Source organism: Mangifera indica, chromosome 5 (assembly GCF_011075055.1).
Source record: "Mangifera indica cultivar Alphonso chromosome 5, CATAS_Mindica_2.1, whole genome shotgun sequence".
Taxonomy (NCBI): domain Eukaryota; kingdom Viridiplantae; phylum Streptophyta; class Magnoliopsida; order Sapindales; family Anacardiaceae; genus Mangifera; species Mangifera indica.
In genome coordinates this window covers 13,555,663-13,580,685 of record NC_058141.1, presented here as the reverse complement: position 1 = coordinate 13,580,685, position 25,023 = coordinate 13,555,663, and the positions used below count along the sequence as shown (strand labels likewise).

Sequence of the window (25,023 nt, the reverse complement as noted above, 5' to 3'; positions counted from 1 at the left end):
CCGTAAATGAATATAGATATAACACGACCCAATGTTTGGATTCGAATTTCTGTTATGATCGTAAAATTTTGATTTATCTGATACATTAATTCTTATTATCATTACAGTGCACACTCTGCATGCATAGAATCTGATTCATTAGCCTGTCTAATGCCTTTGTTTATACAAGGAAAACAAGATCAAGGGCTAATCGTCCCCTGTTTTTGTCATACTATGAAACAAACACAATTTGCAGCTCTTTCCTTCTAATTATTGTTGCAATTATCACCTAAAATTTTTCATTAAATAAACCAATAAAATCGGTTTTTAAATAAAGCGGACGGTCCAAACCTCAGATATGCCTGTGGCTGTGATTTTATGAACCTCAAAAATGGATATATATGCGTGTGATGGTAGAATCATGGGCCAATTCATGAACTAGAATATGAATTATTTGCCATTGACTTGGTGAACTGGTACTTGAAACCTAACTTCACATGCACTAATGGCTATGGCCTGCTCTGCTCCATCAATTTCTTCATTAGTTTCATTAACAACAGAATCAAACATTTTATGGCTAATTACAGATTACAGAAGATTAAATAAGTTCAGCTTCAAATCTGATTTCTTCTTTCATCCTTCTTATGAAATCATCGCATTTCTTGTTCAATTCTTCTCTGCTCAGCAACCCATCTTCTTCTTCATCTTCATCTTCGAATTCATTCTCTTGTACTTGTACTTGTTTCTCTTCTGCAACTACCGGAACCAATGCCAATTCTGGTTCTTGTGCAACTTTCTTCTCAACGATAGAAGAGATTCTTCTGCTATATCTCTCCTCACAGACTAATTCTGGTTCTTGCGCAACTTTCTTCTCAACGATAGAATAGATTCTTCCGTTATATCTCTCCTTACAGACTATTTTGGTGCTAACCATGGCAACAGGTTCCTGGGGTGAGTTATTTTTGAACCCAAGAGAGTTTTTGAAAATGAAAACCAAAATTCCATTGCAGAGAAGGAACACGTAGTTCTTGTCAATAGTTTTATATGCAGAAAAATAGGATAACTTGAAGATGTTAAGAAGGAAAGGTTGTAATGAAAAGCGGGAAACTATGATGGAAAAGACTGAAACTGAAACCAGGAAGCTTGTTGCCATCTTGAGATCAAAGAAAGACTTAATGTATTCATACAAAGTCACTTGATGCTTCATTGTTTGCATATGTTGCATGTGGGAACGAATAAAGAAAGAGAGATTTTGAGGAAGATGATATAAAGAGAAGAGAAGTGAGCTTGGTTTAATATGAAGTCTAAGGCAGTGGTGGATACTTATATAAGCACAGAGAGAGAGAGAGAGACTTATTGTTAATTTAAGGGCTTTTAATTATTTATTTACGATTAATCTTTTTTTATTAAGAAAGATGTAAGATGGTTAGTCGTCTTAAAGGACAGACCCAAGTCAGTCAACTGGCTTTTTTTAAAAAAAAAAAAAATTTGTAATTTTTATGACTGGAGTTAATGGAAAAATTAGTATTTTGAAAGAAAATTCTAGCCTTCTGACAAACAATAAAGAAGGTTGAATTGTCTTCACTCTTCAGTGACCCATTTGAATGTTTCAATGGTGGATGTTTCATATTTGAAATGGACTGAATTAATTTTTACCGTGGAAGGTAGAAATGTAGTAAACATTACCGGGGTAGAGGATGTAGATGAGTTGCAGCATTTCACAGCTTAACCTGTTGAGGGTTGAGCTTTAATTTTTGCATTTCTGGTAGGCTGCATCTTGTGAAATCCCATCTTTTCATTTGAGTGAAAGACAATTTAAGTCATATTCATGAATTGCCTGGAGGTTGTCGTTTCAAACTTTCTTAGAATGATCTCTAAAACTTCATTCGAAGACAATTCAGATTCAGTCCAGTTTCTGCAATTTCCTAACATTTTGTTTGTTCTTTTCTCAAACTCTCAAGCTTGTTATTTGGGTCTTGGATATTGTACGGCTTAGTAATATCTTTCTCCTATATTCTATCTTAGTAGAAACTTAAATAGGAAGGTGTGTTAAGTGTTCATATCCAAGAGCATCAAATAGGAAAGTGTGTTATGTGTTCATATCCAAGAGCTTGACCTATGGCATGTGTTTTTTTTTCCTTCTTGAGCTTCTAAGCCTTGTGGTGGTGCCTTTACCTTGGGTTTTCAGCTAAGATAAGCTTAGTTTGTCCTCCGGTTCCTCACTTGAGGTTTCGGCTTGTTTTAAGGTTTCAGATATTAATTAATTATATAAACTAAACTAATCAACATATTTGGTGATAATATAAGATTTTTTTACGGCTTTTTAATTGGATAAGGAAATTTCACTAGCTAATTAAGTGTTCATTCGACATAGTTTATAATTGTTTAATTACGATTATAATAATATTTGATTATATTACGATAATCAAATATTGTATGTTTAATATAATTTATGATTATTTAATTATAAGCAAATATAATCTAATTGTGACTGTTATCACATATGTTTGTTATAATTTATGATTATTTAATTATAAGTATACATAATTTAATTACCACTGTTTAACAAATTAGTTGGAAATTATTATTTGCGTTAAAAAGAGTATTGATCTTTTAAAACTCATATTCCATGATTAAATAAAATACTTTTAATATCTTTTAGATTACGACTCATATTTACTGTGGAAGGTAAATAAAATACTTATCAACAGTGACGGTGCCCAGGCAACATGGGCCAGTTGAGCTTGATAGAAACAGACCCAAGCCCCTCCTCAGTTCACACTACACGATTACATAGAAGCTTCTATTATCCACAAGTATTTTGATAGGAGCAACTGTTCTGGTAGGCAGGTTTACTTTGAGTTGTGAATTTATGACAAAAATAATACATTAATATCAAAAAAATCCTTGACCTCATATATCAGATATGCTTAGTTTGTTAAAGGTAGCTTCAGGCACTATGGCCTTTTCAACCACTCAAAAGGACGTATGTCAAATGTTCAGCTGAGACTCTTAGATATACCAAATATCTCTATGCGCATAAATATCTAACACAAATCTTTAACATTATCCAATTCTTATCATAGCGCACGTTATCGTAAACAGTTCATGCTTTAATCCCGACTTCACTTTGATTCATCAACAACTTAACTGCATGGCTACGCATTTGAGTCCTTGTTCTTCTTCATTCGAGCATGAAACACAACAACTCGTCAGTAGGTTCGTTTTTGTCCCAAGAAAGTGTTGTTTCTCCACATGGGTATCTCAGATTCAACCAAGAACCCATGCAAGAAAGCGGTTTCAACTGAAATCATCAAATGGGTATCCTTTGAATGCCGTGTCTTTGCAGGACGGTGAGTTCTTGGTTTCTTAGCTTTATTCTTTTTCAAGTTTTCAGTGGCTCTTTTTTGTTGAATTGTTGAATAGTGATTTGTATTCTTGTTCATGTGTCAGTGATGTTTTGGTATGAGATTGTAGTGTTTGTGATGAAACTGGCTTTCTTTTTATACTTTGGCAGCAAATTCTGATCTTAATTATGCTGCTTATTGTTTGTTATCACAAGAATTCTTCTGTTGCCATTGCAAATAACAAAACCATAATTCCTCAGTAAATTAGAGGATAATGTTAGCATAATTGTATTGATTTTCATTGCTATTACTTATTAAGAAACTGTCTTCAGAAGTAGATTGTTTTTTTGTATTTGTCCCTTAAGATGCTTGCCAAGGAACATGGTCGTAGAAATGTAGAGTCAAGATAGGCTTTTTGAATGAATAAAGAACCAAAGCCTTTAAGTGACTTAGTTCTATTGCATTTTGATATGATCCCAATGATATGCAAAATTGACTTTCAGCTGGCGTTCTCAAATCTCTGTTCTAACAATGTCAAGGTCTGCAAATTGTGCCCTTGTATTCAAGCCTGCCTCTTTTGTATTGGGGCGCTCAGTTTAATTTTTCACAATCTTGTTGGCATGGCTCTACTTTTCCCTTCTAATTCTTGTTTTGTTTGTCATTGCTGATTAACAAAAGCATCTCTGTGAGTAGGTTTAGCTGGAAAACCTCTGACCAAAGACCATTTTGGGCCTCAAGGGAAAGAGGCCTCAATTCTGTCGGCAGAATTAGAAAAGGTTGAATCTACTCTTAGCATAACAGTAGTTGGAGCTTCGGGGGACCTTGCTAAGAAGAAGATTTTTCCAGCACTTTTTGCTCTCTTTTACGAAGATTGTCTACCTGAGGTTCCATTCTTTGTCACTTCTCTAATTTCTTTGTTGACATGCATGATTAGTATAAACATGTCAGATGAGTAAGCAACAGCCAAAGAATGCTCAATATTTCTTTTATTTACCATGCTTACGCAGGATTTTACAGTTTTCGGTTATGCTCGGACTAAATTGACTGACAATGAGCTCAGGAACATGATTAGCCAAACTTTAACTTGCAGAATTGATAAGAGGTATTCCATTTTACCTAACCAGTTCTCACATATGATATTTAGCAACTATCTTATCATTTGGTATTTACTAACATGCTAGAGAACTTACAGGGAAAATTGTGAAGACAAAATGGATCAGTTTTTGAAGAGATGCTTTTACCAATCAGGTCAGTACAGCTCCGAGGAACATTTTGCAGAATTAGACGACAAACTCAAGGAGAAAGAGGTAACACAACAATTTTTCTTTTTATCAAAATTTTGATGTATTTGATTTTTGTTAGAGTGCTTGAGTCCAGTGCAAAATAACTGACAGATTTCTAAATTTTTCCACTAAATGCAATTAAGCTCATATTAAATTGGCTAGTTATTGAAACTCTCCTAAACATTTTTTATGTTAATTGAAATGCTTTTTCGCAGGCAGGAAAACTGTCAAACAGGTTGTTCTACTTATCAATACCACCAAACATATTTGTGGATGTGGTGAGATGTGCTAGCCACAGAGCTTCATCAGCAAATGGTTGGACAAGGGTCATTGTTGAAAAGCCATTTGGTCGTGACTCAGAGTCTTCTGCTGACTTGACCAGAAGTTTGAAGAAGTACCTAACAGAGGATCAAATATTTAGGTTTGTCTGGCTTATTTGCATTTGAATTAAAAAAATAATAATAATTAACAGAATTGAAGAAGAAAATTTGACTTGATTTATATATGTTCAGGATTGACCATTACTTGGGTAAAGAGCTTGTAGAAAATTTATCGGTGCTTCGGTTCTCAAATCTTGTTTTTGAGCCTCTGTGGTCCAGAAACTACATCCGAAATGTGCAATTTATATTTTCTGAAGATTTTGGTACAGAGGGACGAGGAGGGTCTGTTTATATGCTCTCTACTTATATTGCAAATGCACTAGAACATCCTTTGAAACACTAAAATGAACTAATTAAGCTTGTCAATTGTTTCCAGTTATTTTGATAACTATGGAATCATTCGGGATATAATGCAAAACCATCTCCTGCAAATACTAGCACTGTTTGCGATGGAGACTCCTGTTAGTTTAGATGCTGAAGATATTAGGAATGAGAAGGTAATCGGCTTTTCCTTCTATTAACTATTCTTACCTATTAGGCCTGTGGTTTTAAAATCTCATGCAGCCTCTCCTGCTCCACACCCAAAAGAAAAAAGAAAAAAAATTGAAAATCCCATGGTGTGTTATGGAAAGGCTTTAGTTCTTGAACTTTTTTTGGGGTTGATCTCACATATATTTGTTGTGTATGGCATAATTCAGGTAAAGGTTCTAAGATCAATGAAACCTCTTCTGCTTGAAGATCTAATCGTTGGTCAATATAAGGGTCACAGCAAGGGCGGTAAATCATATCCTGCTTACACTGATGACCCAACTGTGCCAAAGGACAGTCTCACTCCAACGTTTGCGGCAGCAGCTCTTTTTATCAATAATGCCAGATGGGATGGTGTTCCTTTCCTGATGAAAGCAGGCAAAGCTCTCCACACCAAGCGGTAAACAGCGATTCCTCATTTTCTTCTGCACTGTCATTGTCTCCCTGTGTATTTTGGGACTTTACAAAACCGAATGAACTGAAAATGTGAAATTCCAGTGCAGAGATCAGAGTTCAGTTTAGACATGTTCCTGGAAACTTATTCAAGCGGAATTTTGGAACTGATTTAGACAAGGCTACAAATGAGCTTGTGCTTCGTCTGCAACCTGATGAAGCTATATATCTGAAGATCAATAACAAAGTTCCTGGCCTTGGAATGAGACTGGATCGCAGTGACCTTAACTTGCTTTTTCGATCAAAGTAAGTTAATAACATAGCATACATTTGCATAGATGTACTTTTAACTTGATTTGCAACTGAAACTAGAATACAGACTCATGGAGTCTTTTGTTTTTTGTGTGAAGGTATCCTAGAGAAATCCCAGATGCATATGAGAGGCTACTCCTAGATGCAGTTGAAGGAGAACGGAGGTTGTTTATTAGGAGTGATGAGCTTGATGCTGCCTGGGCACTATTCACACCATTATTGAAGGATCTTGAAGAAAAGAAGATTGCGCCAGAGCTGTATCCTTATGGTAGCCGAGGACCAGTTGGAGCACATTATCTTGCTGCTAAGTACAATGTTCGATGGGGAGACCTCAGTGGGGAAGACTTATGAATGGCAAAACATCCAACAATTTCGCATCCTAATTTACTTGGAAAGGCTGAGCTATAAAACAACAATTGATTCTTTCTGGCGCCTAGTATGTTTTGTCATTGTCCAATGTTGTCCTATAAGTAATACCGAGGCTTGGTTTATAGTGGAAGAGGATGGATTAAAGATTGAATAATTTGAAGGTGACTGTAATGTGTATAGGATCAAATATAAGACGATAAATTGTATGCAAATGAAGTGAAAACTTTAAGAACTGGGACTAGAAGAATCTGATCTTTGGAGTTACTTGTGATGTGAAACTTCAAGAACATGGAATGCAGAGTTGTTTATGGCGGCTAATGATGTAAAATAAAGAAGGACATTTTCTTGCTACTCCAAATCTCAAGCCCCAAATCTGTAATTAGATTTCATCCTCAATTAATCACATCATATCTTGAATATTTGCAGTTGAGAATTTATCAAAATTTTATCAAAACAAAGGATGGAATGTGCTAATAATTTTTTTTTGAAAGAATACAAACACACAAGGGTGGATATAACATTCTGAATTATTTTTTATTTAAATCAAACTTAAAAGATGTTCAAACTTAATTTGATTCGTATTCATCTCTACAAGAAGGCTCCCACTCAATAAAAATTTTGGATCCATCATTACAAACCCGTTTGTAAATTTGATCACCATTATCGTATATAAGTTTCCTAACCTTTCACGATCAATTAAGGCGTTTCTGCTTGTCACATGCATATTAGTGATAGTGTCAATGTGAAGATGGATTCCTCTCTTGATTTCATGAACCACATTGGACGTTTTCACTCACGATCTGGTCGGTTGTGATTGAGTTTTCTAGTATTACTCTAAGCGGGCATTGCCAATAAACTGTCACGCTCTGCCAATTAGGTTAACTTAGCTTAAATTGCAATTAAGACAAAATTCAAGCAGAGACTTGACTCTATGCCAGCTTAGAAAGTTCTTTCTTTATTCCTTTTCTCTTTTCTCCATTTTTCAATTTGTAAAATAAAACAAAAAAAACCACAACTTTCATTCTAAGTTTATTTCTGATGGGTAGAGTGAGTTGTTACACTGTGAGAGATTTTTACAAATATAAATAAACTTTCAAAAAATTGTAATAAGTCACCTCACCCACTATAAATATGTTAACTTTATTTTCTTTTTTGGGTCTAAATTCAACTTCATTTTATATTCCCTTTCATTAGAAAACGTAAATTCATAAAAATAAATTTTTAAACAAAAAAAAAAAAATTGGCGTGTTCGATCCACTATTGCGGCACTGCTATATAAATGGGGAGTGGTTGGGGTGGGCAGCCACCATTAATACAGTGGAAAGACATGTATAAGGTCTTAATCTTCAACCAATTCTGTATCACTATCATCATGCTATGTGTTGAAATTTTACGATCTTAAATGTGCTAGACATCGACTCTTTATGAACTCTTCTTTAAGGTTTTTCTATCTTCAAATGAAAAAGGGCTACGTGAAGCGGCAGATTTAGATTTTGTTATTGTAAATATTCGACATTAGACTATCTTAACTACTCCTTTTCTTCTTATAATTACACATCTCACCTATATAATTATATATTTATATTATTAAATTAGGCTAAATGACTATTTCTCACCAAAGGTTTGATCTCATTCACTAATTATTGTAAAAGTTTAAATTTAAATTAATTATAAAAAATAATTACCTTCAGAGATAAAATTATTATTTAACAAGTAATAAATTAAAAACAATATAATATTATCAATCTTCTTCGTAGAATTAGAAAACTAACAATTTCTCTTACAAATTAAACCTTAAAATCTTATATTTTTTCCTTTAGAATTTTTTTCTTTTTTCCTCCACTTCTCTAACCCACCGTCAATCGGAATCTCTTTCTTTTTCCCCTTTTCTTCCCCTTTTTCAGCTTCTCTCTCTCTCTTTTCTTCTCCTCTCTGGCACTAGAGATCGAAGAGATGAAGCTTAGCCTCTAGAAGAAGACGTCATCTTCGTCTTGTCCGTTGTCCAGAGATAAAGCCTCTTGCTTTGTCTCTTCGGTTGTTTCATCCAGAGATCTCCCACTAGGGTTGGATTCGAGCCGAGCTCGAGTTTGCTCGGTTCATATATAATTGACTCAAGTTCGAGCTCGAGCTCGACTAAGATAGGCTCAAATTCGGTTCGACTCATTGTTCGTTATCAAAATGACGTTGTTTTAATATATATTGATTAAAATAACGTTGTTTTGTATTAAAAATTTTAATTAAAAAATCTGACGAGTAGCTCGAGCTTGAACTCAACCGATCTCGGCTAAGGTCAGCTCGTTTTGGGCTCTATTGAGCCGAGCTCGAGCTCGAGCTGGCTCGGTTCACATCCAGCCCTATCTCCCACCCAAGGTCTCTTTGGTTGCTTCGTCGGTCTCTTCATTTTTTACGTCGAAAAGAAGAAGAAAAAGGAGAGAGAATCCAGAAAAGGGAAGAAAAGGGTAGGGAGAGAGAATCTGGCTGGTGACAACACCGGAGAAGGGGAGGAAAAAAGAAAGAAACCCTATGGGAGGAAATGTAAGATTTTAAAATTTAATCTTAAAAAAAATTATTAATTTTTTAAATTTTGAAAAAAAATAAATAATATTTTATTATTTTTAATATATAAACTATTAAATAATGATTTTAGATCTAAAATTAATTATTTTTATTTATTTTAATAATTTATAAATAAGAGTTTAAATTGTCGGTAATTAACTATTGGGAGGAGTCAAACTTTGGGTGGAGAATAGTCATTTGGCCATTAAATTATAGCATAACGTCCATGATACGACATTTGTTCCGGCCCTTTTTGCCTTGAGGCTTGAGATATAATAGACTTGACATGTGACTAGAGAGAAATCGAGACTGGGAAGACTACTCCCACTACGGAGTTCATAGTGCTCACAATTTCTTGCATATCAACATAATTGATATACAAGATGGACAAGTTTTGTTCTTTATCTTTACTTACAAAATTATGGGTGCCCACTCTCCACTAATTTTGAAAAAGATATGAGAATTACAATCAATCTTACCTACTACTATTCAACATGAATAAACTATTTAATTATAATTCCTATAGTTGCTATAATGTTTTAGTGTAGCCAGCAAGATTTTTATGTGTATATATATGGAAAGATCAAACTCCAACTTCATTGCTTAAAAGAATTCTAGTTTAATTTCAAACAGACATACACACAGACCGTTAAGGCTTGGAATGGAGGCATCACAGCAGGAAAACGGTGGTATCATATCTGTGAGAAGGTTGGAACCCGTCTTTATCCAACCTGAAAAACAGCCTTCTAAGGGAAGGCATGTGTTGTCCAATCTAGACCATGCTGTGGTAGCCATAATGAAAACCATTTTCATTTACAATCTAGACGGCAAGACAAGTAGTGAAGCGGCCTGTGATGTGCTCAAGCAAGCCTTGGCTAAAGTTTTAGTTCATTATTATCCACTTGCAGGCCGACTAAAACAAAATTCTGATGGAAAGCTTTTCGTTGAGTGCATTGACACCGAAGGAGTGCCATTTGTTGAAGCAACTGCTGATTTCAGCATCGACGACCTAGGTGACATCACAGTTCCTGATACTCCCAAGTTAGAGAAGTTTATTTATCAAGTCCCTGGGCTTGAAAATATACTAGAAACGCCTTTGATGACTGCACAGGTTCTTGAATATTCTAATTAATACGTTTATTCTAATTCATATGTTTTTTACTCTTTTTTTAATCAGAGGTGAGGTGATATTTAACAATCATGTTGAAATGTTGTGAAATTACAGGTGACAAGGTTCAAGTATGGTGGGTTTGCTCTGGGGTTGATTATTAACCACTGCGTAAGCGATGGAAAATCAGCCATGGAGTTTGTATGTTCATGGGCAGAAACAGCAAGAGGCCTACCACTAAGCACCCCACCAGTTATTGATAACTCAATGTTTATGTCCAATAAACTATCTCCCCAGATCAAAATCCCCGCAGAGAAGTTCAATATAGTTGAAATAAGTGACGTTTCAAACCTGGAAAGCCAGTACCAAAAGGAGAACATGGTGTACAAATCATTCAGCTTTGATCCCAACAAGTTGGCAGAGCTAAAGAAAAAGGCAATGGAGGGGGATGGAGAGTTAAAATACTGCTCGAGCTTCACAGTACTCGCAGCTTTAGTGTGGCGTGCAAGAAGCCAGGCTCTGAAAATGGAACCCCATCAGAAAAGCAAGCTTTTATTCACTGTTGACATAAGATCCAAGCTCAATACACCATTGCCGAAAGGGTTTTTCGGCAACGGGGTAGTAACAAGTGAGTGTACTTGCACTGCAAGTGAACTAAGTGAAAACCCGTTTTCGTTTGCAGTAAAAATGGTGCAAAATGCTATTAACAAAGTTAACGAAGATTACATCCAATCATATAATGATTTTTTTGAAAATATAAGAATTACAACAGAAGCGCCTTCTTTGATTGGGACGCTTGTGATCACTTCATGGACTAGAATTGCATTCAACACTGCAGATTTTGGATGGGGAGAGGCAACAAAGTTTGGTAGTGTAGTGATTCCGAAAGAAGTGTGTTTGTTTAGCCCTGCCAAAGGAAAAGACAAGGGGGGAATCATCCTGATTTTGGGTTTGCCAATTACTGCCATGAACAACTTCCAGGAATCAATGAACAAAGTTTGATCATCAAATCTGGTTTCGCAATAAATTGTGATGTTGCTTTCTACAATTGAATGTAAGGGAAATGCTAGTGTACTAGTTTCACTGTTGTGTTGAAGTCATTATCATCTTATTTACTCCATTGAATAGATTTATATTTTCTCTTTATAAAAATGGAATTGGATAAGTTAAAATTTTTAATAATATTATCCTAATAGTATTTTAATTTTACTCATTCAACATCATTGTGGCACCTAATGATTTTGTTTTTCAAACGACACACCAATGAAACATTAAACTTAAACTCTTAGGTAAAACATTCTAGTTCGAGTGGGACCAGGGAGTGAAGGAAGAATTATTCTAGTGTAGGTATTTATGTAGTATATATATATATATATATATATATATATGATAGAACAAGAGATAAGTGTACATAATTGAAGCCTCAACCGTGCATAAGGACAGTGTAATTAGAGGTAGAATTTAATGTTCGGAAAAGTGAGGTAGGTCATTAATTTGAGGATTACTACATCGTCTTGGAAGTCGAAAGTTAAAGTTAGCAGCAAATTAGGAAAAGGGTCAAGGCTTTTGACTAATTACAGTATAAACTGATGCCTCTTTCTAATTTGCACTGAACGGTAAGTGCATTCAATTATAGATGTATGTAATTCAAGAAACTAGAAAAAAAAATAATGAACAAAATATTTTTAAAATGATTTAGTAAGCTTACTAATATAAATATTAGGTCAACTATACTTTAAAAATTAATTGTTAAGATGAAAGAGTTTAAAATTATATAAACTCAATATTAATTATTCATACTTTTTAATATAAGATCTAAATCTCATATTTTATACTTATAATTATATCATATCACTACACTCCAACTACAATATCAATATCATCACCCATGATACATGATTGTAATCAGAAAATATAGTGATAGTTCTGATACCAAATAATATGAATATCAAAAAAACTATACTTTAAGAACTTGTTATTAAGATAGAAGAATACAAAATCATATAAACCTCATATTAATTATTCATACTTTTCAATATAAAATTTAAATCGTGCACCTTAAAATTATTTCACTAATGCTTTAGTGGTGTTTAGAATTTTCACTTTTGCCTCTGTAAAACCATTAATGGGATAACCCATGGGGTTATATGTAATTAAACAATTGAATGTATTAAATCCTAATAGAATAATGAGATTAGACCATCAGTCTAATTCTGCTGATGTGGAAAGTGGATAATATTGAATTGGCAAGAAGTGGTCATGATCTCATTAGGGTAATAGGCCAGAGAGAGTATGAATACAACTTAGATTATAATAGAGCTGATGTTAGAGAGATGGTAGATATAGTATGGTTGAATCTGTCGGGTCTAACTCTTCTCACTATTTTCGATTGTAATATTTTGCTTTGTATGTCAGACTATCATGCAATTAGATGATACGACTTCGTATAACTAGTTGTTTCTCTAACGTTACTTTTGTGAGTGACGAAAGAGAAGTTTGAGCGCACATGGGTAAAAATTTTATATAATGAAGCATGCATATAATTCTGTTCTGTTGAGATTCTGAATCCTCATTGTTGAATTGAGCAAGAATGTTTACTTCTGGACCTGCTTTGTCGAACTGGGCTAGAAAAAGTTTCACCCCGAGTTGCGGGATCTATTTAGCAAGCAGTCGGTCACTGGCGCCATATACTTAATTTCTTGTTTTTAGTTTTAATAAAAGGATAATTATCATGCAATTTAAACATGAAATTGAGCTTTATATATACATGGTTTGAATTAAATCTCCATTTAGGGTTAGATTCAAATCGAACTTATTTTAAATTAAACCTCTATTTAGGATTGAATTTGAACTGAGTTTGTTCAAATTTGATTTGAACGAATCCGAAATAAGTCTGTCTTAAACAAGTTTGAGCCAACATTTTCAAGCTCGAGTTTACAAGTTAAAAATTTTAATACAAAATAACATTATTTTAATAACGGACTAATTAAAAAGTTTGCAATCAAAATGAGTCGAACTTAACTCAATCCGAGTTTGAGTTTAGTTACAATGAGCTCGACGAGTCCAAACTTAAACTCAAGATTTATTATATACAAATCAAATCAAACTTGAATTCAACCCTGCCTCCATTGAATGAGGATGATAATGACTGCATGGATGAATTTAAACACATTTGTTAGCTAGTATTTAAATTAAGACCGAATACATTTCCCACCTAAGGTTTGACGAAACAACAATTTTCATCTTTTTAAGTTGGAAAAAAAGATTCCCACGTATTTATCAAAGTCGGCTTTTTAATTTTAATACTTAAAATATATTTATATTATTTTAATCAAATATTATAATAAGTCAATATTAATGACACTTTTAAAAATATAAATAAATTATATTTTAAATTTAAATACTTTTTTCATTTTTTCCCTATTTTTACTTTACCTTTACAACTTCTTCTCTAATTGAGAATTATACCAGTCAGTTTAATTCTGAATATTACTAACTATGAATATTGACAATGGTTATTAAATTTTAAATTGAAATTTATATAAACTATAATGAAGTTTCGGGGTAAGGTGTAGTTTAATGATGTTTTTGTCAATTCAATAATTTTTATTAAAAAAAAATTAACTGATATTTTTTAACAAATTTAACATTTGGGTGAAAAAAAGATTTTTTAAACTTAAAGGTTAAAAATTAACTCAAGAAAATTAATTTGGCCTTATATTCGTTATAAAAGGAACAAGGGATGGTAGGACCAAGCAAGAACCGGGGAGATTTGTCGCTGATGTAACAACCAACGCTACTAAATAGAGATGGGGGCTGAAGGTGTAGTTGAATGCGAAGTTATACTAACATTCCCCTTCTTCTTCTTCCTGGTGAATTGAATGAAGATGCAACTTTAAAAAAGGACAAGACTTTGAACACTTATATTGCACAACTTTGATCCACCTGCATCATCATCGATTGAATAGCCAGATTCAGTATAATTTAATTAAGCTACCTACCTACCTATGTAAACAGAGATGAGACATATACACATGATGACATATATATAAAATTAAGCCAAAGGTTCTTCAAATCCACTGATGGGTCCATCCTTCCTACATGGCTGATCTCTTTTGATAGTAGCCATGAAACTGGAAAATCATTTGCTCAATATCTCTTAATTTCCTCCGCAGTGTATGGCTTTGTCGGTATTTATGGTCACTCATATCCTACTAACTCCATCTAAAGCAGCGTCTATCAGTACTTTTTTTTTTCTCCATAGATTTTACGTAAACTGTGCAAGTCTAATCTAATCATCATCACGAATCATATAATGCACTCTAATTGGGGCACAAACATGAGGGACACCGTCTTCACGCTTCATTTATTCAACACGTTTTCCTCTTAACTCCCTTTGGCCATTTCATGTATCATCCATATATATATGAAACAAAAATATTGAACCCATTTGAGTACGAAGTTCAAGAGTAATTTTTTTCTAACAAGAACGTCGTTTATATGGTGTTAAAATTTGATATGGAAAACATTTCGTTGGACCACGGGGAGATGAATGTTGAAAAGAAGCTGAAATACATGATGGCTAAACAAAAAACTCAGGAGTCTCTCACATTGAACCTGGAACTGACTTTACCCGCCGTCTTTGCAGGGCGGGAAAAACTCCTCTACGAGAAAAACAAAAACCCTCATAAATGTTATATTTTTTAATATATTTTGTATTATAACACATTAATTAATAATTAAAGTCTCTTTGTGCCATATATATCTCCAAGAATCCCAAACACACCTGTTTTGGGTCCCTCACTTGTGTCTTTATCTTCACCTTTTTGTCCTTGCTTCTTTGTAGCCCATTTCTTGCTTCTCCTTTATAGCTTCCTTCACCTGTTATTAACTAATGTCATCTTCTTCTTCTTCTTCATCATCTTCTTCAGGAGATGGCAATGGCAATGGTGGTGGTGGAGGTTATCAGGGTGCAAGAAGAGGGGGTGATTTCGAAGGGCCTTCATCGTCTCGTCAACGTGGCATTGGTGAAATCTGGCCTGAGCCATTTGTGGAGGCTCTGGCAGCCCATGTGGCCATTGATGCTTCTCGCAATATTGGTCGTCTCGCAGCAGCTACTGCTCTTACCAATGTCTTTCGGGTATGTTGCTATATGTTGTTCTCTTCTCTTGCATATGTTTTGTGTTATGGGTAGAACATTGAATGATTCATTATTATTGAGTCAGATTTTCTTTGGGTTAGCGATAATTTTGATGTTTCTTTCTTAATCACATAGTTGTAGTAGCAGTAGCAGACAAAGGAACCGCTATACTAGTTAGCCATTGGATATCATTTAGGAAATGGACAAAATCTTGCTCTACTCAACATGTTTATGACTTTACAGTAAAGCTTTTTTATTATTATTTAAAAAACACGAAAATTCAGATAATGGATTTTATCAGAGAAGGGATATAACGCAATCTGTTTACTGGTATCGTTAATGTCTTGAAAATATATAAATACGGGCATCCAAGGAGAAATTTGCCTTTGGAAGACAGTGGTTGCTTTTTTTTGGGTCCATTTCTAACAAAATTTATGTTACTTTCAGAAGGGGTAGTTTAATCTTGCAAATGTTAGTTTGCCTTCCTTTTCATCACTCTAAAAATGCCTATATTTGGATTTTGGATCCCTTTTATAACTAGAGGAAAAGGAGTCTTTTGGATTCAAATCTGTCTTTCCCCTTTCTCGGCATGATCTTTATAAGGCTCTAAAATCTCCAACTTTTTGACTCAACTTTCTTAGCTTTCTCTCCCGATTGGATATAATAAAAAATCCCATTAGTGGAATAATTTTCTTTTCCTGCACTAGAAATGCAGATAGACACCCTTGAAGCCTATTTTAGCTTCGCTGTTTTGGCAAGCAAGCGTATAGCATACAACACAATTTAAGTAAAGACTCGGTTGTACGTCTTACTTTGTTCACGTTAGGTTTACATTTCTATGAATGGTTAGCATTAATTACAAGGAACTTCTGCTTCTTTTCAAAGTATATTTACGCCTGCATTACTTCATGCTAGCTGCTATTCCATGCAATGAATGACCCCTCTAATTCTAAAGTTTTTGAAGAATTAATTTTTTAATGTAATTAATGCAGGCTTTATTGAAAAGAAGGCTTGTGTAAACGTAGAGGAGCAGTGAAACTAGGTCAAAAAATATTCAAAAAAAAACATAGTTTTTTTTTATAAATTTATTGGGTTTATTTTAGAGAATAAGTAGCAGTAATAGTAATAGATAAGGAACAGTATTACTTTAGAACAATTCCCAGTATAATCATATTCAAATAATGAATGTTTTGATAAATGAAAAAGTAGTGTTAGATTATAAAATAAAAAGGTTAAAAAACATTATAAGAAGAAGAAGCATGCAGTGGTAGTGAAGGTGAAAGTAATAAAAAGAGGGTTGGATTTATATATATAATTATTTAAAAAAAAAATGTCTCTCTATGTGTGTGTTCGGTCTTGAGGTCGCTTTCTCGGGACATTCTAATTTGTAATCCATGAGATCTCAGTAGTTGATTGTTCAGTCAAAAGGCAGCATGTGCAATGCCAAAAAGCACATGGAGCCCAATGCTGCCACTATAACCTCATGTCTCCTTGTCATTTTACTGTTAACCTCTTCTCATTGCAGTAGCCCGCCCAGAGCCTCACTGGGTGACTTCTTTCTTGTCTTTATCTTCTGTCTCCAATACTATTACTGTACACTTCCTTTGTGTATATGTGTGTGTATATATATATATATATTTTATGCTCTCTAGTCGTTTATATATATAAATATATATGCACTAGAGGACAGCATTACAACAATAAAATGAATATTAATAAAGTATTAGTGCGTGTCTGTATATATATAGAGAGAGGGGGAAGTAGAGATGTTGGAAGTGGAAGTACAAAGAAGAGAGAAGGGAGTCAAAGCAAGGCAGAAAAAAAGTAGTTGGTGAGGGTAATAGAACTAGATTCTCTGCTTTTAACGAGACAGGTCTTTGCCAACTCTTTCTTGGAAATGAAAGAGAGAGATAGAAAAGCACGCTTGTTTTTGTTGTTGTTTCTTCTAAGGCGTATGCTACGTTATAATATATAAAACAGATTTTGAATCATTATATGAAACCCGATAAAAAAGAAACAGTCTATATGGACCACAGCTAGCTAGCTATAGGAGTCTTTGTCCTTGTTCTATTCTTGTCCCAAAAAAAAAAAAATATATCAGTAGTATAGTTGCTCTTCAACTATGCCCTATAACATTTGCTTCCCTGAGGAAACAGAATTGGGACCAGGACCTGCCTTTTTGGCATAAGGAGAGGAAGAACATCATATTCTCTTTTTTAATGTACTGTTTATATAAGATATGGTTTTTGTACTTGTTTGTACCTTATCTTATAACATGAATTCGAGTGAATGATAATAATAGCAATACTAATTTATATATCATATAATATTTTTATAAAATATTAAAATATATTTAAATGAAAAAGAAATGAGATAGAGCTGTCACAGTCTCCCTGATAATAGGATGTACAATGATGGTGTTATTCACTGCAAGTCTATGCTACAAGACAACACAAGTCGCATCACCTTCTCTCCTGTTTCATCATTATTTTTTTAATTTCTTTTCTCACACTGACATCTCTCTCTCTCTCTCTCTCCCCCTCCTTCTCTTTCGTCTTTTCTCGGTTCTCTGTAGTGTCTAGTCTCTCCAGTCTGCCACTGCTTCCAGTTTCTCACATTTAAAGTAAAGTAGGTCTTCATTTAGTTAACATCCATATTTCAATCTCATGTTTAACTCCTTTTTTTCTACTTGGAACATATAAACAAAGCCTATTTAGACGCTCTTTCTTAATTAGTACCAACTAACCTATATCTATATCAATTTTCATGGATAAATTTACATGCAGGTATGTTCCACGTGGCGTGCTGTCTCTCGTTCTGATCTCCTATGGCGCCGCCTAACTCGACACATATGGGGCCGGACCCATCTCATGCATGCAACATGGAGAGATGAGTACATCTATCGTCATCGCACGATGAATAATTTTCGAACGGGTGGATATACCCACACTATTCTTCACTTCGACCCGTCTGACGTGGATAGCCCGGATGGACTGACGTGTCGTTGCCTCACGCTCTCTGACCTTTACTTGGCATGTGGGTTTGCTGATGGAACAGTTCGTCTGTTCTCGCTGGCTACTCGTCTCCACGTCAGCACCTTCCGGCCCGGCCATCGCGATATCTTAGGCCGGTTCTCGCGTGCTGTGTCAGGCATAATCATCACGGACGCCCAACTAGTATTCGCCACGCTGGATGGAGACATCCACGTGGCGAATATAAATGACGTGGCGAATCCGCCACGTAGGGCTCACTTTGGTAGGGTGATGGAAGACGGGGTGCTGGTAGACTTCACGGGCTGCGAAAGGTACTGGGTGGGGTTGTATGCAGGGCTAGCGGGACGGGCGTTCCACATCTGGAACGGTCAAACTGAAGAACTCACATTTGTTGGTGGCGATTTGACCGATCAAAACACAGTGATGGGTTGGAGAATGTTGGCTGAGTTCACTGAGTTCGTAGGACGAGTGAGAGTGACGACTCAGGATTCAGCTGTGGCATGCACGAGTTCACGTGTCATGGTTTTCGATTTAAGAAACCAAGGGGTGATATTGAGTGATCAAGAGTACCCGAGAGGGGTAATTGTCACCTCGGTTGACGTTAACAGTGAGGCGTATATTGTAGTGGATGGTCGTGGGTTAGCTAGAGTAGTCAGGGTAGACACGTTAGAGGAAGTGCGTAGGTTTAGCGCAAGGAGTGGTCAAAGAAACGTAATGGGTTGTATGAACTTAGGATACGCGCTAATGTGCGTAGGGGGTGTGGTAAGGGTATGGGAACTAGAGGAAGGAGAGTATTTGTACAGGCTTAGGGAGCGAATAGGAGAAGTGAACGCTTTTGTGGGAGATGATAGACACGTGGCAGCGTCAAGTGAGACGAATATACACTTGTGGGATTTCGGAGCTCAGTAGGTGAGAGGTAGGGATATGGGCATCGGCATTGGCATGGGTATGGGTATGGGTCTGGTTTAGTATGAAGTTGGAAAAAGAAAAGAAAATAATAAAAGAGAATCTGGGTCAGGAGGGATTAACTTTGTCTCACTAGAGATATCGTACTTTTAATTTAGAAAAGAATTAGTATTAGTATTTAATTATGAAATTGATTTGATAAAGGTGTTTTGACTGAGTATCTAGGGAACTGGTTTCGTTTATTTGTTGAAGAATTGTACAGTTCCCATCACAATTACTAGTTTGACCCACCTTTCTCTTCACGTGATGTTTTCTACCTGCTTGCTTATTATTAACTTGTTTCTTTTAACAATAGAATGAGTCAAAAAGGAATAAATATTATTCTCAGTAAGTTTGTGTAGTACCTCACGCAAACTGTACTTTGACTAATTAAATGAGAAATTTCTGAACTACCTGCACTTTTTACGTGAGCTGTAAAGGCACTGCAATTTCAGCCATAGGTCTGGGGCACTGTCAAAAACTACTGCACCCTATTTTTCTTCACGAACAGAATGACTACTGAATGCTCCAAACACGCTTCAAAGCTATGGCTATGGCCTATTTTCCTTTCCAATAAGAAAATATACATTTTTTTAGTGTACCTTTTTCACTAGCGTATCACATTCTCTTTCCACTATGCTTGCTTTGCTTCAACCTTGGCATCTCATTATCTCCACTGACAAGATCTCCAACGTCTTTAAGTAGTGTGTAGTTAGTCTTCTTACTTACCTCACCACAAAGCTGTTTTTCCTGTATGGGACATCACAATATATAACTTCACGCACACTCGCAGTAAAAGACTGCTTCTGTAGAACTTAAACGCCGGTGCTTTCATATGATTTGTAGTTCTCCAAAATTAACTTGAACCGATGGTGATATCATCAGATAATTAAATTTAACTAACAAGGTGAGTATGCAAATAAGTTGGAAATTAGGAACATAACTTCTCACAGATTCATACAGTGAATTGGCGCCTAGGAAACCAGAGTCGTCCCAGTCATCTAAGGAGCGTGTTATCGTTGAGGAAGAAACATTTCCAAAACTCAAAAGGCAGTAAAGCCGACTAGCCGTGGATCCAATTACAACTTCAGGGGGGTGGATATCAACTTCACCCTTGAGACTAATTGGTCTCTGCAATACTTTTTCCGTTTGACCTGCCTGGCTACTTTCCTTCACTCTCTGGGCATTTTCTTCAGCTTCTTTCTCTTCTGCTCGAGGAAGTTATTTGCCTCAGCAGAGGTATGACAACCAGCAGTTAGCGCATCCTGCAAAAAAATATTTAATGTGAATTCAATGATCTTATTCCATTCCGTACAAAATTATGATTATGCATGGGTTAGTAGATGAGCTTCAGGTTTTGAAGCCACTATAAATGCTTAATGTCCAACAAAAGAAAGCTTCAATTGGAAAGATTGCTTAGATAATTAAGGATCCAAAATTCTTCTTCATTAAAAAAAAAAATAGAAGAGAAAGAAAGAAAAAGTAAACGCTATTTTTGCTATAATCAAGATTGAGCCCAATGTTTAAATGCTAATTACAGATATACATGTTAATGGGAGAGAGTAAAGAGATAATGGCTTCATATCCTATTTTGTCCCATATAAAAAAATCTCAGGAACAAAACCCAAGTGATTGTAATTTATTTTAACTTTAGTATAGCTCACTTCTTATAGAAGGTAACTTTGTCGAGATCAACACTATTCATAGGAAAAAGGAACTTCATATAAGTTTAACAACTCATTACCCTTAGATAACGAGGTACAAGCGAACCTGAAGGTCTTATATTCTTTTGACAATTCAATGTTCTTCGTTAGTGGTCCTGAGAAACTCCTCTTGATCTTTTTTAGAATGAAACCACATAAAGACTTTAAACCACTGATATATATCCTTCTCTTCAGGTGAAAGATCCTTCTCAAAAGGGTTGATGTATAACAAATTTTTTTCCAGTATGAAGTCCTTTCTACGCTTCCTCTCATTTAACCTATCAAGAAGTTCCCAAATGCATTAAGACTATGACAGAATAATAACTGAACAAGAAAATTATATTATCACTAACTTGGAAACAGTGTTCAAATAGCCATAAATTCGATGAATTTTTTTCCCTTACTTTGGTGAGATATCACAAACTAATCAAGAGTAAAACTTTACACTAAATTGCACTACTATAAACACTTCTTTAGTTTTAAAACTGTAAAACAAGGTTAACAATATCACACAGACCAGCTAAAATATAAATAATTGCAACCTGCTATTACACCTTACATCTAGTGTATCTAAAACATTTAAGTTGGTAATTCAACCAAATAAATCTCCAAGATTTGGTCTAGAACAGTGACAAAAAAGCAATATAAAAGAAATGTGGTTGGTGACTTAAATCCACTACCATACTTGACTTTCACATTAAGACTCATGGAAGCTCCAAGAGTACAGAGATTCTAAATCCACAAATATGTGGTTTCAAAATTTGTAGGATGGTAAATTTAGTCTTTAGAACTACTTACAGATCTAATGTCAAGTCGGAACCTAATAGATAGATTTCATTTTTTCTTTCTAAATCTAAATTGTTCTATTTCTGGGTTAGGTATAAGGTAGGCTGCTCCCTGAACAGCCATTGTATCTCATGTAAAAAGATGCATATCCAGGTAACTACATAGCTGCCTTTTTGAGTTAATATGCAGCACTCTCAGTTTCAATTCACACTCAGCAATCAGCATCAGTTCCTCAAACTCCATATCTGCCAATAATTGCTCTGCATCATTATCATTCTCAGCTTCAAATTCCTGCCTTTTGAACTTATAGCCACTGAATTCTGTCATAGAAGGCCTCTCATCCCCTGCAACTCTAGGTTTTTTTCCCTCCAATGCTTCTGTCTGACTGAGGTTCTGAAAAACAGAAAAGGAAAAAAAATCTATGTATATAATTATGAGCAATACTATGTGTACCCACTTTGGGTACACAAATATATACACATTCATATGTGTCATCATATGATTGGTTATTGTTTTATTCTTAATTCAAAATCATCCAATCACATGATAACACATATAAATGTGTATACATTTGTGTACCCAAAGTGGGTACACATAGTTTTATTGTATAATTATATATCAAGCCTAAAGTCTTCTTCATCAACTGATTAAAATGATTAAATAACAAAAGCTTCAAATTACCCCTCTCATTTTTCAAGTAAACAACCTGTGATAGATATCAACCCAAATCCTATCTTAGATCGACTAAAACAATTATTTCAAGTCCACAACACCTTGGAACAATAAAATCCTGGGCACTAATAATATTAACACCATCACATGTATTTGTAAACATCGGGAACAAATACTTTGTGGCAGGCCGATATTAGAGAAAAAGCTAAGAGTTTTTACACCATGAATGCTTCCTACAAACAAAGCCAGTCGCACTAAGATTTTATGATGTATATCAGTCAAATGTAAAGACACATAGCTAAGCAACCTAAGAGTTTTTACACCGTGAATGCAGCCCAAATTGATGTCTTTTAGAGTACAACATAAATTGGCAAAGCATACCTTTTGCTTTAATGCTGTCCTTTATTTGGAGTATGTTTGAGACCTTCTTAATTGTATTTGACAGTTGCTACTACTTGAATTCATACAGGAGCCTACCTCTGATAAAAATGAGAAAAGCACGTTAATGCATGCACTTTATCAATCAGATATTCACCCAGCAAAAAAATGAAACAGAAAGTCCAACAGACAAAAGATTTGACAAAATTAGTATTGATTAAAAGTACCGATAGTCACACTAGAGGAGGACTGATGAGAATGATCTTCTTTTTTCAATGTCTCAGATCTGATTAAACACATTAAAAGAAGTAAGCAAATCGAAACAGTGGATCTAGAATGAAAGTAGTTATACTTCACTCTAGGAGAGAATGTAGACTCTTCATTCTGTGTAACATCACCAACAGTTGTAAGTCCTGTTAAAAGAGGAAATTCAAATCCAGCATCTTCTTACCAAGTAAATATGTAATAAATGCATCTTATGGCTTTTCATTAGGTATTGATACAAAGCAATAAACATAAAAGGAAATAACCCAGAGTCCTATGAAGAAGAAAAGCCTTCACAGATGAACTTTAATGAGTATAATCTCCAAAGAAAAAATCAACATAGAACAAACCTTTCCTGACTTCACCATGGCAAGGAGCTCTTCTCCGCTATTTCCATTACACAAGACATGTCCTACGGCCAGAATACATGAAGGACATTACTATCATTACTACCGTGTGATGGTCACTAGTTTGAACTATGACACGGTAAGAGATATAGAGTCAATGGAAATGAATGAAATGAGCAAGATCTATAAATACAACAGTCACTAGATTCTTACAACCAGAGAAAACTAGGACTTTGATAATTACATTACGATTATAGATAATTTTATTACCATAGAACCCCTTCTGTTAACTGAGCTAAAGAGGAAGGAACAGACTACGAGGACACAGCAGACAAAATGTTAAAGAATGTACATAAACAATATATGATAAGCTGCAAAACAGATCAGACAAAAGCTATGGGACATCAAATTTACTGTCTAAAAAAGATAACATCATTGGTAAAAACAAAGTATCATCCTCTTATCAATGCAAAATTTATATCTATTGCACCATCCAAAAACCTTTTTCAGAAGAATCAAAGTGAACAACCAACAGTTGGATTTTATAACATTTATACACACTTCAAGCTGGTCAATTTGAAGATCAAAAGACCACAACAATGCTCTAAAATTCCTAACTTCTTTTAAAAACTACATAACAATAAATCTATGCAATTATGAATTTAATAACAATATTCTGCAAGCGTGAGACCCGACATACATTGCAGTACTTAAAGCGTTATACAACAAGTAGCTCCTGATGGACGTGTCATTTAATCTTTCCTCCATCCACGTTATCATTCTCCTTAATATTACAACAACGTGTTGAAGCACAATAAACATATACAAGTATCTGTTTCTGGATAACAATCAGGCAGACAGTGAAAAACTGAATGAGAGAGTACAATACTAACAAATAATCAAAGGCTACCATTCGTAAACAAATTCAATACACCATCCTAAATTGTCTAAAATTATCAACAAAAATTAAGCACATACATTAAAAAAACAACAAATCCCGTAATCCTTTGCTTTCTCAGAAAGCTACTAACTTAAATTCTTAGTAATTGTAGTAAGATTTTATATATATATATTAAATGAAAAATGAAAAAAAGTTATATATACTTTTGGTTTTAAATTTTCGATCATCATCAGCAGAATGGAACACTGCACGAGACCACCCTAACGATCCAAATCACCTGCTTCCAAAAATACAAAAATTAGAAACAAAAACACGGAAAAATCACAAACAGTTGTACCACTGAAAAAAAAAACGACATGAAAGTATATTCGTACTTGAAGTTTCTGAGAGGAGGTTGAGTCGAGGTTCAAGGTTTTTCTTTTTTCGAATGCAAGTGAATTTTGTTTGATTGTGTTTGGCTCCTTCTTGCCGGTTTACTTTTCTCAATTTTAAAACTTTGTACGTTAGGCGTTGATACCACCCTCCATTTCTTCACATATTTTGGAAATTCTCCCAAATCTCCCGTCTCCACCTTCTCTAAGCAGAATCCATGAACTGAACAAGGGTAAATAAGTAATAACACTTAATGGATTTGTTAAT

The 25,023-nt window shown here is 34.8% G+C and overlaps 4 protein-coding genes and 1 pseudogene across 4 annotated transcripts; 3 read left to right on the top strand and 2 right to left on the bottom strand.

Moving 5' to 3' along the window:
- Window positions 1-413: 413 nt before the first annotated feature.
- LOC123216886 lies at window positions 414-1,297 on the bottom strand. Its single transcript, XM_044637528.1, has one exon. It carries the CDS (start codon window positions 1,202-1,204, stop codon window positions 578-580), a length of 627 nt encoding a protein of 208 aa, XP_044493463.1. The 5' UTR covers window positions 1,205-1,297; the 3' UTR covers window positions 414-577.
- Window positions 1,298-2,949: 1,652 nt separating this feature from the next.
- On the top strand, window positions 2,950-6,949 carry LOC123216885 (glucose-6-phosphate 1-dehydrogenase, chloroplastic-like). The gene is made up of 10 exons (XM_044637527.1): window positions 2,950-3,332; window positions 4,020-4,210; window positions 4,334-4,428; window positions 4,519-4,633; window positions 4,825-5,030; window positions 5,122-5,271; window positions 5,366-5,486; window positions 5,688-5,917; window positions 6,016-6,216; window positions 6,321-6,949. The coding sequence occupies exons 1-10, from the start codon at window positions 3,134-3,136 to the stop codon at window positions 6,571-6,573; spliced, it is 1,761 nt and encodes a 586-aa protein (XP_044493462.1). The 5' UTR covers window positions 2,950-3,133; the 3' UTR covers window positions 6,574-6,949.
- A 2,759-nt stretch (window positions 6,950-9,708) lies between these two features.
- Window positions 9,709-11,388, top strand: LOC123217470 (omega-hydroxypalmitate O-feruloyl transferase-like). The gene is made up of 2 exons (XM_044638517.1): window positions 9,709-10,258; window positions 10,373-11,388. Exons 1-2 carry the CDS (start codon window positions 9,809-9,811, stop codon window positions 11,255-11,257), a joined length of 1,335 nt encoding a protein of 444 aa, XP_044494452.1. The 5' UTR covers window positions 9,709-9,808; the 3' UTR covers window positions 11,258-11,388.
- A 3,730-nt stretch (window positions 11,389-15,118) lies between these two features.
- On the top strand, window positions 15,119-24,904 carry LOC123217426 (transcriptional regulator STERILE APETALA-like). Its single transcript, XM_044638461.1, has 4 exons — window positions 15,119-15,395; window positions 18,182-19,806; window positions 20,075-20,076; window positions 24,892-24,904. Exons 1-2 carry the CDS (start codon window positions 15,150-15,152, stop codon window positions 19,295-19,297), a joined length of 1,362 nt encoding a protein of 453 aa, XP_044494396.1. The 5' UTR covers window positions 15,119-15,149; the 3' UTR covers window positions 19,298-19,806; window positions 20,075-20,076; window positions 24,892-24,904.
- On the bottom strand, window positions 19,652-24,951 carry LOC123217427 (annotated as a pseudogene).
- Window positions 24,952-25,023: the final 72 nt, after the last annotated feature.

Coding starts and splice junctions, on each gene's coding strand:
- LOC123217470 (XM_044638517.1), top strand. CDS start 9,809: ATGGAGGCATCACAGCAGGAAAACGGTGGTATCATATCTGTGAGAAGG. Junction 10,259..10,372: donor CGCCTTTGATGACTGCACAG/GTTCTTGAATAT, acceptor GTGAAATTACAG/GTGACAAGGTTCAAGTATGG.
- LOC123216886 (XM_044637528.1), bottom strand. CDS start 1,204: ATGCAACATATGCAAACAATGAAGCATCAAGTGACTTTGTATGAATAC.
- LOC123216885 (XM_044637527.1), top strand. CDS start 3,134: ATGGCTACGCATTTGAGTCCTTGTTCTTCTTCATTCGAGCATGAAACA. Junction 3,333..4,019: donor TGCCGTGTCTTTGCAGGACG/GTGAGTTCTTGG, acceptor CTCTGTGAGTAG/GTTTAGCTGGAAAACCTCTG. Junction 5,031..5,121: donor ACAGAGGATCAAATATTTAG/GTTTGTCTGGCT, acceptor ATATATGTTCAG/GATTGACCATTACTTGGGTA.
- LOC123217426 (XM_044638461.1), top strand. CDS start 15,150: ATGTCATCTTCTTCTTCTTCTTCATCATCTTCTTCAGGAGATGGCAAT. Junction 15,396..18,181: donor CTCTTACCAATGTCTTTCGG/GTATGTTGCTAT, acceptor ATTTACATGCAG/GTATGTTCCACGTGGCGTGC.